General features: G+C 40.2%; 1 protein-coding gene across 1 annotated transcript in view; it reads right to left on the bottom strand.

Moving 5' to 3' along the window:
• Cfap251 (cilia and flagella associated protein 251) overlaps positions 1 to 12,351 on the bottom strand; it is a 66,577-nt gene that overhangs the window by 31,024 nt on the left and 23,202 nt on the right. The window contains exons 9-15 of the mRNA XM_076866625.2: positions 10,096 to 10,173; positions 8,498 to 8,548; positions 5,926 to 6,140; positions 3,458 to 3,652; positions 2,485 to 2,735; positions 2,007 to 2,158; positions 618 to 791 (exon numbers count right to left, since the gene is read on the bottom strand). Coding sequence (XP_076722740.2) covers positions 618 to 791; positions 2,007 to 2,158; positions 2,485 to 2,735; positions 3,458 to 3,652; positions 5,926 to 6,140; positions 8,498 to 8,548; positions 10,096 to 10,173 — 1,116 coding nt within the window. The remainder of the gene's footprint in view (positions 1 to 617; positions 792 to 2,006; positions 2,159 to 2,484; positions 2,736 to 3,457; positions 3,653 to 5,925; positions 6,141 to 8,497; positions 8,549 to 10,095; positions 10,174 to 12,351) is intronic.

Genomic DNA, 12,351 nt, shown 5'->3' with positions numbered 1-12,351 from the left:
AGCAGGAACTAATTCACATCTAAATCTCAGCATTTAATGATCACAAATTAGTAACCTGCTGCATTTTCCCATAGATATGTTTTAGTGGGTACTCCAGGATGAATGGATAGAATAAAGAAAAGCAGAAAAGGAAGGCAGAGGGGGAGTAGGGAGAGAAGATGAAAAGAGGGAGGAAGAAACCACAGATGGATACACTGAATGCTTTGGAATCCTTTGACTTCATCCTGTAATATTGTGCTTGCACTGTCTCTCTTTTTATCTCCTGTCCTCTAGGAGCTTGGAGGGTTCAACCCGGGTGTCATACATGCTAAGTAAGTGCTCTACCATGGAGCTGCATCCCCAGTCTGAGTCTTCCATGCTGTGGGGGATACCCTATTCCCTTGCCTTCCCACTTGCCCCTTCCCAGGAGCCCCCTCCTTCAGGCCCCAAATCCCAATACAGTGTCACAGCTATGTTAAAGCAAGATGCTGACTCAGGGAGGGTCTAAGACTGTGCTGGGTAATCCTTGTCTCCAACAAGCACACATTGCGGGCCTGTTCTATGCAAGATGCCAGGGATGTTGTAACAAGAATGAGACACAGTCCTGGAGACCAGGAAAACAAAATTAAACAGCTCACCAAGAGTCTGTCTGAACCCAGGCTCAGTAGCCTAGGCTCGTTGCTGTCCAGGTGAACCCCAAATAGGAGGCTTTGGATGCTTTTGCGGTGAGAACGGAGTCTTGCTAAATATTCCCAGACCCTTTGTCCACTTTTAACTACCACCATGTACACAGCCACAGTGAAATTTACATCCTGGATACAAGCACAGGAGCAGAAGTCATTTATTATTTTTTTTCATGTTATGACTTAAGAATCATATTTATGCTCTTCACAACAATTTTGCTTTTAGAATATCTTATTCACCCAGGCACAGTGCCACACATCTGTAATCCCAGAGGTTTGGAAGGCTGAGGCAGGAGGATCTCAAGTTCAAAGCCAGCCTTGGAAACTTACCATGCTCTACGCAACTTAGCGAGACCCTGTCTCTAAATAAAATATAAAAACAGATGGGGATGTGGATCAGTGGTTAAGTACCCCTGGGTTCATTCCCTGGAACAAAAAAAAACTCAGAATATCTTATCCAAAAAAATCTTACTCTGTCAGAACACGCAGTAAAATAATTTTACAGATGAGAAAATTACAGTTACAAGTAGACAAAGGTGGACGGGAGAAAAAGAGTTCATCTGACACTGGAGTCTTACTCTTCTTTCCAAGTCCCGCCCCACCCCCCATTCTCCACTGAAAACCAAGAGCCTGACCCTTTGTTTTTGTCCTCCCTTCTCTTTGTTCAGCTGCAGAAAATAGAAAAGGTATGACAGAGGCCGAGGTAGGAGAACACGGTCTGGGGGGACACATATTCCCAAGCTGTGTGCCCCAATGCCTTTGCCCTGGCGAGAGCCACGTGCACCTCAGAGGAGAGGCAACTTGTGCAGCAGTGGAGGTGCTCAGAGACTGTGGGGGCCAGGGAAGGTACTGCTCCCTCAAGAAAAGCAGACCAGTGGTACAGGCAGGAGGGAGAGGTCAAAGGTCTAGAACATCCTTCCTGAGACCATGAGCCTTAAGAATAGAGGAAGGAACAGAATACAAAATGCTGGGTAGAGGATGCTGCTCTGAAATCAAGGAGATTTCATCTTGTCAACAATGAGAGGCAAAGATTAAAAGAATAGGTGCCATCACAAAAGAATCCACGTCTGGAAGTTCTGAGGCCTAATCTTATACACAGGCAAAAGGCCTTCTACCTCCCTCACCCCTTGCTGGAAACAGCCTATTGAGATATAATTTACATACCACACAGCTCACCCATTTAATGTGCAAGGTCCAGTGGTTTTTAGTGCAGCCACAGAGTTGTGCATCCATCATAACGGCAACGTTAGCACATGCCGTCATCCCCATCTTCCCCGACGGGCCCTCTTTTGATCTTCAGTAAGGGTGCTAAGCTACCCGCCAGCAGTCAGTGAAGATACTTACAGCAGTCGCCATATACTGGGAGTCATGAGAGAAGCTGACGTGAGTCACGCTGGTCCTGGAATACTTGAAAGCCTGTGGGGTTTCATTTACTAAGGACATTGCGTCAAGAATATAAACTGTCCCCTCTGTGAAGCCAGCTCCAAGTAGAGCTCCTGAAATGACAAGCCAGAGAACCCTGATGGAAAAAGGACTTTATTCCATTTGAGAAACAGGGAGTCTGAATCAGGCTTGGTCCTAGGTGCAGAGCAGACAGTGACCAGCACAACAGACAAAGTCTCTATAAGAAAAATAAACTGAAAAGCTGGACACTTGGCATGAGTTCTCAGAGAGCAGGAGGTCCAGAGTGCCACAGCACTCTCAGAGAGAAGGCGTTTCCTCTATCAGGGGCAACTGCCTGGAGCCCTGGCAGCTAAGGACATAGCCCCTGTGGGCGTGTTTTGGACTTGGAACCCGTGATAGATTGGCGAGGTGAACATACCTTCAGGGTTGTAGGTCAGACTCTGGATTCCAAGCCCTTTCTCAAAGACCCTGCTGAAAAGATACTTCTTCTTTTCATAATCCCACACTTTAATTATCCCACAGACACTCCCAATGGCGATTAGAGGTTGGTATGGGTGGCAGGAGATGGCATAAATGGCATCCTTGGGCTCTATGAATAACTTCTCAAGTTTGGTGCCATCTGTTGTTAAGTGGTACACCGAGGCATCAGATGTTCCAATGATAAAATTCCTGTTTGCCAAGGAGAGACCAAACAGTATCAGTGTTTGCAGGGAACAGGGCACGCCAGCCATTCTGCCTCTAATTGCACACGAAACGCCTCTGTCATCTGTAATTTAGTGACATTATTAACCCAACATCTCCAAAAATATACCACCAATACCCAACAGCCTCTATTTGCAAGTGAAAAAAGCCCACTTTTCTACATGTAAATTGAGTCATTAAGTATGCAGATGGACAGTCAGTTGTACAATTAGCTAATCTGCACATGCAAATATTCATTTGTGTATGCAAATATGGAGCTGGGTGCACACATACAGATGTGCCTGTAAAGACTGCAAGGGTAATTAAGCAGACTCACAGATAATTCGGTTTTGAAATGTTATGGCTATTAATTACCTAGCGCCTTTAACCACAGTGGCTGGGACAAGCTCAGCTCAGAGCAAGAGAGCAATTGTGGCCAAGGACTCAAGGCTCAACAGAGGTGAGAGAGCGCAGTATAAGGACTTTCCAGCTTCTAGTTACTCAAGATTCCTTATATTTAAAAAATGATCCAATGATCCTTTGCAATCAGCAAAGGAGACCATCTGTAAGCAGGTAAAGGGCTGAGGAGAAAGGCTAGGCCTCTTCATTTCATATCCAAGGAACAAGAGGAATGTTCCACTACTTGCAAACAAAAGATGACCCCAGACATTTTTTGACATTCCAGATGACTAGATTCATCAACAACTTACCTGACAATGAAAAAGTCACCTTTTAAAGTGCAGTCCGGAAGGAAGTTTGATTCCTCAGTAGGAGGATTTGCTGGGATATTTGAAAAGGATAGACTCCTTATGGGACTCAGTTTGAAGTGACTGTACCAGTTAACAATGGACAGGGTGCTGTCGTAGAACTTAATGTTACCCCTAATGTCACCTGTGACAAGGTAGCTGAAATAAAGAATAACATGGGTTTGTTAATAGCAGTAATAGCAAGTACCATCTATTGAACACCTGACTATGTTGCATTCTGGGATCTGGGCATGATAAGAAAAACTTCATTGAATCTTGTCTGATTTATATCTAGGAAAAGTATGAGGTTGCCCCACTTTACATCTAAGAAATTAAGCTCAGAAAAATTGAAAAATTTGCTCAAGACCTAGGATTATTTGATTTAGCAAACAACAACACAGGATGCCCAGATAAATCGGAATCTAAGATAAGCAATGATTTTTTGGTGGGGGGTAGGAAACTGGGGATTGAATCCAGGGACACTTTACCAATTAGCTATATCCCCAGCCCTTCTTATTTTGAAAAAAAGGTCTTGCTAAGTTGCTTAGGACTCACTAAGTTGCTGAGGCTGACCTTGAACTTGTGCTCCTCCTGCCTCAGCCTCTGGAGTCACTGGGATTACAGGCATGTGCCATTGTACCGAACTTTTTTCCCCCAGTATTGGGGATCAAACCCAGGGTCTTGCACATGCTAAGCAAGTGCTCTACCACTGAATTATACCCCCAGCTCATTTTAAATTAAATTTTGAGAAAGGGTCTCACTAAGCTGCCTAGGCAATCCTCCTACCTTAGCCTCCTTAGTAGCTGGGATACAGTTACACACCACTGCATGCTGACGAATAATCTTCTGAGTAAGTATATCCCAAATATCCCAAGGGACATACATATGCCCTGCAACCATCTGGCTAGACCACACAGAGAATCCAGGTGTATATGAAGTAAAGTTCATACACTCTTTCCTGATCTCCAAGGTCAAATGCATAGAGGGACAGTGATTTACATTTGCTATACCACTATAGATGACAACCAAGTCAATCAACCAGCCCTCCAAAAACTACACAGGCTGGCAATGGGATACTAGCTGCTTCCAAGGAGGGCACTGTTGTAAGAGTGATCATAAACCCCTGTCCAGTCATCACAGTCAAAGGCAGTGTCGCATGACAAAATGGGTTTTATTTCCAGTTCTTGGATCCATCCCAAATGAGCTTTTTTTTTAAGACTGTGACACAATTATCATGATGGGGAAGGGGAGTAAATTTTCTCATATATTATACATAGTGATTAAAGGAGGTTTCTGGTTAACAAGCAAGGCAGGTGGGCAGAGTAATTGGCTAGAATTTATTTCACTGCCCTCTGCTGGACAGAAGCAGCAAAGCTGGCCAAGTGTTTTCCTTCAAGGGCTCCCAGGTCCTGGCTGGTTCTAACACGGAAAGAGGGGAACCTAGGCATGGTCTTCTTTGGGCCCTAAGCCACAACTAATTGAGTTGACTACGTCATCAATCACAGATCTCCTATGTTTTATGCACTTCTGGGTGAAGATGACAATTTGCACCTCTCTTTGTGAAACCACGCCAGGACCTCACTATTCCCCTGTATCAAAGGGAAGGCAAAGGAAAGCTAATGGGTCTTTTAAAAGCAGATGGTACAGTGACTTCAACCATATGAGTAGATCCTTGTCATTGGGTATTTCCTCCACACTTCTGGGAACTTCTCTAGCATACTAATGATGGCTGTCACTTACCTAGGGGCACCTCTAGGCTAAGCAGTGTGCAGAGTTCTGCACACTTGTCTCATGAAAGCCTCATAAAATAACTCTACAGAGAGTGCTGTGGTGCCCACCCTGTGGATGGAGATATATAGGTTTAGCAAGGTTAAGTTTCTTGCTCAAGGTCACCCAGCCAGGAAGAGTTGCAGCTGGAATGTGAACTCTGTTCTAAGCAAGGTTTTAGATCATCTGTGAGCCTCCACAGTCCCTCAAAATGAAGTTAGTGAATTCTATAAAGTTCTGATGCATTTGATCTTCACACAATGCATAAATGTAATTTTTCAATCAGATAGAAACAAGATAGCTCTTTGAGTTATTTTTTTAAATGTAAAGTATGCAAAATTTGGGGTGCAAAACAAGTGTAATTAGCACCAAAGAAAAACTTCAGTTACTTTTTGTTTCACCAACACAAAGGGATTTTTTAAAACATAACGCAGGCCTGTGATCTTAAAAAAATCCAATTAGTACAAATGGGACTATAAAAAGAAGTAACTCCACCCCCACCCTTAGTTCTTGTTCTCACTTCTTTTCCTCAGAGGCAACCAATGTTCTCAGTTAATTATGAGTCTCCCCAGAAATATTCTATGCATATACTAAACATGTGTACAGAAAGAGTTCTAAAGCATTTTTACAATCATCTATGGCTACTTTTTAACTAGATTAATTACTTATCAACTGTGGTGAGCACGGTGATGCCCTCCCTCTGCAGATGTACCAGTTTACAGGGTTTGATGTAGGGAAAGCTAAAGAGGGTGGAGGAAGACTCCGGCGGACGGTGTACATCCCAGACGACCAGCTTCCCTTCCATCGTCGCCGAGAGTATTTGTGTTAAATTCAAGTGAAAGACGGACTGGCTAAATTTTCCCACAAGCTTGTTGAATGTCTGTGTTTCAAAAGACAGAGTATGAGTTATTATTGGTAATAAATACAAAACAAAGCATTTGTCAAAAATGTAACATTTTTATAATACTGTGCTGAAATAAAGTGAGAAAAAAAAGAAAGGGGAAAAAAACATAAAGAATCACTAAAGGCCTTCTCCCATGGCTCTTGCCATGGTCCTGACAGTCCTGAACCTCCTAAAGTTTACGAAGAGCAAATGATGGGTTACGTACTGCGTTCAATTAAACTGCTTGTTTAAAGCAAATGAAAGAGTAGGTAATCACTGTTTATACTAGGCCAACTTCGACAGAGGTTTCAGAGGCTGATAAAGAAATGACGTCCTTCATGAGCAAAAGCATGCTCTGGTTGTAACATATCATAAAATAATTACCCCAGTTTCCTTTGATCATGAGATATTTTCACATCAGCAAAAATTATTTAAACACTTATATAGAAATGCCCTAAATAAGACTCCTTATTAAATTTGTACCACAAAATAAGGTACTAGGCCATTTTTCTTAGGCAGTGTCTTAGAGATGAAGGATAGAAAGAATACAGAACAGTGATAAAAGCCTTTTTAGTGAATGTTCATGAAATAAATGAAACTCAGCAATGTGATAAAGCAAGTCTGCTGCCTAGTTCTCTAAGTATGCCAAGAAGATTGTGGGGTTGTGTCCTCTGACCCAACACAAGAGGATCAGTAAAGAAAAATTGGCCAAACAAGAGCACCAAGTTCTTTCTAAGAGTAGCACTGTTTCAACATAAGGCATTTTTACCATTTCAATTTGCAGTACATGCTCATTATTTGCTGATTCTGTACTTGCGAATTTCATCTACTTGCTAGAATTTATTTGTAACCCTAAATCAAAATAGTACTTTCACAGTCATTTGCATATATGTGTATTTGCAGTATGGCAAAAAAAAAAAAAAAAAAAAAAAAAAAAAAACTTGACTAGACATGTACTTTCCCAGCTGAAAGTCAAACAAGGAAGGGTTCTGCCACCACCTTGTTGGTGGACCTTTATTTATTTATTTATATGTGGTGCTGAGAATTGAACCCAGTGCCTCACACATGCTAGGCAAGTGCTGTACCACTGAGCCACAGCCCCAGTCCAGGGTTCTGCCTTCTTATTTCAGTTCTCATACTATAAACAAATGTTCTTTCCATTTAGTGCTGTGTGGCACACATTTTTTGGTGTTTTTTTGTTGGTGATTTCAGTATTTAAACCAGCCCTCAAACTTAATGCTGAAGTGCTACCTAGAGTCCTGAGTACAAGAAGGCTGTGATGTGCCCTGTGGAGGAATGCATGTCAGATGAGCTTCATTCAGGCATGAGAAGTTCTAGTGCTATTCATCATGAGCCCCCTGTTAATAAATCAGTGTCGTATATTAATGGTGTCTTTAAGCAGAAACATACATAAAATGATGCTGAATGTTAAAGATGTGACCAGGGGTCTGGGAGTGATGGGTCACTATTCACTAATTCAGTACTTGCAGGGACTTTATAGAACATAGCTACCTTGATTAATGAGAGCTGACTACTTTTTATACTCTCATTTCTGGAAAACAAGTTTGCACACAGAACCATCTTTCCTTGTGTCCATTCATTCCATCTTTATTTTTTTTTCTTTTGGCATAATATCCTCCTTGATTTTTTACAAATCATACTAAGAAAGAACAGGAGCAGTAAAGTCACCATAAAGTATTCACTGAGGGCAGATTACATGGGCATCAAAGGGAGGAAATGCTGTAGTAGACAGAAGCCCAGTTCCAGCTCCAGTGCAGGGGCTTGAAGTAAGAAGGTGAGAAGAAACACTTTCCAACACACTCTTTAAAAAATTATTCTGAAACTGAGCAGCTTCCTAAGAGATCTACTCATGTCTGGCTACTCCACTGGCACGATTTCTAATTAATTTTCATTCTTTGTCAATATGCACATAAACATTATAAAATCCATTGCATTTTGGATATTTTCTTATATGGCATTTTACTTATTTTTTTTTTTTTTTTTTGAGAGAGAGAGTGTTAATATTTATTTATTTATTTTTCTTAGTTTTCGGCGGACACAACATCTTTGTTTGTATGTGGTGCTGAGGATCGAACCCAGGCCGCACTCATGCCAGGCAAGCGTGTTACTGCTTGAGCCACATCCCCAGCCCAAGGCATTTTAATTTTAACAATATTTCTGTTATTTTCAACTGACAATTTGATAAGGGCAAAGGACCCAAGTAAAACTTTTCCAATTATATCTCAGTGGTTCAATATTAAGACATTCAAACATGATCTGAAACAACTGAGCTTGCACATACACAATCCTTCTCCACAGAATCTGGTATATAAAAATGCAACAGGCATACTCACTTTTTCTGTTAAGAGTGGGGCACTGTGAGCAAGTATATTTTTCTCTTCACACTGATAAGCAAAGGAAAAAAATAATCACTACCAAAAAAAAAAAAAGACCTAATTTCCAAAATAGGAACTACATAATAGCAAAATCAAAACAAACTCATCTAAACAGGGTCAGAGATTTGCAATCTCTATAGCTAAGAGAACCTACCATCTTAAAAAACCTCTAAAAACATTCTCAAAGAAAAGCGAATACACAGAAAATGCCAGAGTGACTGAGACTTTAAATGGTAGTTAATAAGAATTTTAATTCTGCATTAATAAGCCTTTAAAGCTAAAATAAACAGCTGAAGCAATGAATATTACTGACAATTAACAAGTCAATGTGCTTTTGTTTTGCATTTTTTAAATTGAGGCAAAATGCACTTAACATGAAATTAACTGCTAACTATTTTAAAGTGTATAATTCAGTGGTATTTATTATATTTAAAATGCTGTGCAACTACCGCTATCATATTTTCTCTTTTTTCCCACTATCACATTTTCATCACCCCAAAAAGACCCTGTAACCAACTCTCCCACCAAGCCCCTTATAACCACCCTGTCTATGGATTGGCCGATTCCTGCATTTCACATAAATGGAATCAGACAATGTGTGACTTTCCGTATTTGGCTTCTTTCATTTAGAAAAAAATGTTTTTGATGTTCATTCATATCATAGCAAGTGCCAGTACTTCATTCGATAATATTCCATTGTATGAATCTGTCTCATTGTTTACCTATTCATCAGCTGATTGACAGTCGATGGACATATGGCTTGTTTTGACCTTTTGATTATGGTGGAGATGCTGCTCCAATGAGTATTTGTGTAGCACTATTTGTATGAATGCCTGTTTTCAATTCTTTCAGGCATATACCTTAGAATTGCTGAGTCATATGGCAATTCTACATTTAATTTTTTGTGTGTAGGGCTGGGAATTGAACAAGGTAGGCAAGGGCTCTGCCTCTGAGGCACATTCCCAACCCCATCTTTTTTTTTTTTTTTTTTAACCTTTATTTTGTTTATTTAGTTTTAGTTTTAGTTTTTTTTAATGTGGTGCTGGGGATCAAACCCAGTACCTCCTGCTAGGCAAGAGCTCTACTGCTGAGCCACAACCCTAGCCCACCCAGCCCCACCGTTTGTTTAGTGATGCTGGGGTTTGAACCCAGGGTGTGTGCATGCTAGGAAAGCACTCTATCAACTGAGCTATCTCCCCAGGCCCTAACTTTGTTCTTTAATGTCATTCTTTTTTCCTGTATTGGTATATATGCTTCTACCGATCTGTTTGCTAATTCCTTTCTGAAAGGAAATAAAGTCCATGATCTCAAAATACACTTTTAGACCTGTAACTATATTCAAATAAACATTTGCTTTATTACTTAAAGAAATTTAATTATGTTTCTGACTTAATATGCTAATTTCCAATGGGACTAAAACAAAGACTATAATTAAATCAACATTTTGATATATAGTCATTGCTCCCTAAATACAGTATTATTATATTACTAAAATGTCTGTATCCAAAGAATAAACTTGTACTCATATTTAAAGAAATCAAAATATTTCTACTTACCCATGAATAATATATTGCCTGTGTTTTACTATTGCTCACCAATTCTTTATTATTTGTTGGATTAAAAGTAAGGTAGTTCTGAAATATGAAGTATGAAAATATATTACATGATATATTTTGTTTCTCTCTGGTTAAATTGAATGTTAAAAAATACATATTAATGTTAAATGCTATATATGTTAATAATATGTATAATTTTGGTACCAGGGATTTAACTCAGGGGCACTTAACCACTGAGCCACCAATCCCCAATCACATCCCCTATCCTTTTTGTATTTTATTTAGAGACAAGGTCTCACTGAGTTGCTGAGTACCTCACTAAATTGCTGAGATTAGCTTTGAATTCAAGATCCTCCTGCCTCAGCCTCCCGAGCCACTGGGATTACAGGTGTGTGCCACCGTGTCCAGCTAAATAATAATTTTAATTAAAATACATAACCAAGAAGGAATATAAAACAGAAGACATGGCATGTGGTGGGCAATGAGAATACCATTTAAATGCTGGTTGATAAGGAATACAGTAGAAAGTGTGTTCATTTTCAAATCTTACTTATTATAATTCTATAAACTAGAATAAGTGAAAGAAAGTAAGCCAACATTCAAAAATACCCTTTTTTTTGGTCCTAGGGACAGGGCCTCATGCATGCTGAGCACACATTCTACCACTGAGCTATATATCCCCAGCCCCTCTCCAATGACCTCTATTCTGTGTCCTTGTGGACAAGGACTTCTGCATTCACATTTCTAAAATTGACAGGGCCACAAGAGATCTTAGAACGAAAGCGAGATGTTGGAAGAAGAGTTTGATTCCTGCCAAGATTATGCATGGTTTGAGTTGCTGGCTTCCTTCCCCAAAATCACTTCTGCAGAAACTACAGAAGTAAGGGAAACATTAAATGCAGAAACAAAACAACGACAATAACAACAACAGAGCGAGAAATTCCCGGGGAGCCAGAAGGCCTGTATCTGGAAATGTGCACAGGAGGTGGGCAGCTACAGCTAGAGATAACAGGCTACAGGGGGCAGCACTGAGACAGGGGAAAGCTGTTTATGTTCCAGGCTAGTCGCTTTCACCCCAGCTCCAAACCTATTCCTTTGCCTACTGCTTAAACCATCCAGGCCAGAGGCCTGGGGGAGGGAGGACCTGATAAAAGCAAGTGCACGGACCAGAACCTTCCAAGACTGACTACTTTGCTGAGTCTTTGTGGGCATGGTGGTTACATCTGTAACCCCAGCAATTTGGAAGGCTGAGGTAGAAGGATCACAAACAAGTTCAAGGCCAGCCTGGGCAACTTAGCAAGACCCCATCTCAAAATAAAAATAAAAAGGACTGGAGAGAGGGCTTAGTGATAGAACGCTTGCCTAGCATATGTGAGGCCCCTGGGTTCAATCCCCAGTTCTGAGGGAAAACAAGTTTTCTTTGAAGGAAGTCATCATCCCAAGCTTCAAATTAGTTCTATACTTTTAAAAATAGAACACTGAGAATTCAATGAAACATAACCAGACATATGAAAGGGGCAGATGCAAATGACTGAAAACCAAGGGGGTGAAGCAAGAGGCCAACAGGAGTCCAGGTGTGAGATTAACAGACGCAGCCTGACAACTGTGATTAATAGGCTCAAGAAAGCTAGGATAAGATCTCAGCAGATACTGCTATTTTTTAAAAAAAGAAGCAAATGGAAATTTTAGATCCGAAAAAAAAAGGAGATTAAAAAACTCAAAAAGATGCTTTAAAAGGAAATTAGATATAGCCAAAGAGATGATTAGTCAGTAGAAAAGAAAGATAAATTATGGCAGAAAACATCCAGACTAGACCATAAAGAGACAAAAAGATATAAAAACAAAAAAGAGAACAAAAGACCAACTGGACACAATAAAAAAGGCCCAACGCATTTGTAATTAGAGTCCCAGAAGGAGAAGAATATAGCAGAAGGAATATTTAAAGAAACAATGGCTAAGAATTTTCCAAAACTCAGGAAAGATATAAGCATCCCAGGTTCAAGAAACCCCCCAAAAATAAGCTTTAAAAAATCAGCAACATACCCATATACAAACAGATACATCACTGAAAAATAAGAGAAATTTCTAAGTATCCAGATAACTTTGAAAATACAGATTGGGGCTGGGGCTGGGGCTCAGTGCTTGAGCACTTGCCTAGCATAAGGCAGTGGGTTTGATTCTCAGCACCACATATAATTAATTAATTAAAAGGTCCATCAACAACTAAAAAAATAAAATTTTAAAAGAAATACAGAT

The sequence above is a fragment of the Callospermophilus lateralis genome, chromosome 1, assembly GCF_048772815.1.
Source record: "Callospermophilus lateralis isolate mCalLat2 chromosome 1, mCalLat2.hap1, whole genome shotgun sequence".
Taxonomy (NCBI): domain Eukaryota; kingdom Metazoa; phylum Chordata; class Mammalia; order Rodentia; family Sciuridae; genus Callospermophilus; species Callospermophilus lateralis.
Note: the sequence above shows the minus strand (reverse complement) of the source record. Positions and strands in the feature narration are given on the sequence as shown.